Below are 1546 nucleotides of genomic sequence, written 5' to 3' on the forward strand. Positions count from 1 at the left end.
CAGATAATGGATGTCCATTCTATTAACATTTCTCTATCCGGAGAATGGGGCTGTTTGTCTTCTCAATTCAGAGGGCCCCCTGCTCGTCTTTGCCTAGGGCCCCACATTTCCTAAATCCGCCCCTGCCTGCTGCTAAATGGCTCCAGCTGCAGCGTTTCCTGCAACACGCTTTAGTCTCAGCTCTCTTTGCAGGCCACACCTACAACTGTGAGAATAAGGAGCAGACTGATCCATTGCACTGGAAAAAATCTAAATCTAGATTAGTCAATTTATCTTAAAATAAGTGTTCGTTCTTGGATTGAGGAGGTAAAAGACATTATGCCAATAAACCGGACAGTTTACATTTAAAATAACAAAACACAATTGCATTGTCTTATTTCAAGTACATATTATCTAATTATCTTATTTTAAGAGTAAAAATACTCATTCTATTGGAAAACTATCTCATTAACCTGCTCAAATGAAGGGTAAATACACCTACTTTAAGACATTTTTGCTTATTTCTAGATCGTGTTTCCTGTGTGCAGGTATCAGTCTCATAGAACTAAACTACACAGAAACAAGAGTCAAAGTTTTCAGCAACTCCTTTTAAAGGAACAATAACAGAAAATGCTGAAACTTAAGTAATTTTTTTCCTAAAATAAGTGTATTTAGCCTATAATTTGAGTAGGTAAATGAGATAGTTTGCCGATGGAATGCGTATTTTTACTCTTAAAATAAGATTAGATAATATGCACTTAAAATAAGACGGAGCAATTGTGTTTTCTTATTTTAAATGTAAATAATCTTGTTCCATTGGCAAAGTGTCTCACACACCTCTTTAATCCAAGAACAAATGCATTTATTTTAAGAAAAGATTTGCTTATTAAGATTTTATTTTTTTGAAATGAGACAATTTATATATATATAAAAAAAAAAAAATCTAACAATTGTGTTGTCTTCTTTCAAGTGCATTTTATCTAATTATCTTATTGTATGAGGAAACATACTCACTCCATTGGCAAAATATCTTATTTACCTGCTGAAATTAAGGACAAATACACAAAATTTAAGAATTTTCTTTTACTTATTTCAAGATCATTTTTGCAGTGTGAGCAGGTGAACTGCAAAAACAATCTAGAAATAAGTAAAAAATTCTTATGGATTGAGAAATTTTACATACAGAATAAAGTAATTGGATAAAATGCACCTGAAACAAAATGATGCAAATGTTTTTTTTTCTTATTTCAAATGTAAATTGTCTTGTTTCATTGGCAAAGTATCTCCTCAATTCACGACAGAATGCAGTAAGATTAGGAAAAAATTTGATTTGAGTTTAGGAGAAGGGGGTCCTACCTGGGTATGTTATCATCGACGGTGGCGCAGCCGTAAAGGAAGACGATGACGCCAACGATGGCAGCTGGAATCAGCATCTGGGTGTAGACTCCTAACCAGGCGAAATAAAGGCCCACCTTTTCTCCAAAGTATTTCCTGTGGAGAGAAACATCTCTGTTCAAAAGCTGCTGTTTATCTGTCCCTATAGACATTACAGACGTAGACGCCTCAT

General features: G+C 34.3%; 1 protein-coding gene across 1 annotated transcript in view; it reads right to left on the reverse strand.

The window, feature by feature from the left end:
- The window catches only part of LOC107101766 (anoctamin-1-like), a 67665-nt gene that overhangs the window by 29603 nt on the left and 36516 nt on the right, over positions 1-1546 (reverse strand). Inside the window, exon 11 of the mRNA XM_015400812.1 lies at positions 1336-1516. Coding sequence (XP_015256298.1) covers positions 1336-1516 — 181 coding nt within the window. The remainder of the gene's footprint in view (positions 1-1335; positions 1517-1546) is intronic.

This window comes from Cyprinodon variegatus, unplaced genomic scaffold, assembly GCF_000732505.1.
Source record: "Cyprinodon variegatus isolate N-32 unplaced genomic scaffold, C_variegatus-1.0 Scaffold1149, whole genome shotgun sequence".
Lineage (NCBI taxonomy): Eukaryota > Metazoa > Chordata > Actinopteri > Cyprinodontiformes > Cyprinodontidae > Cyprinodon > Cyprinodon variegatus.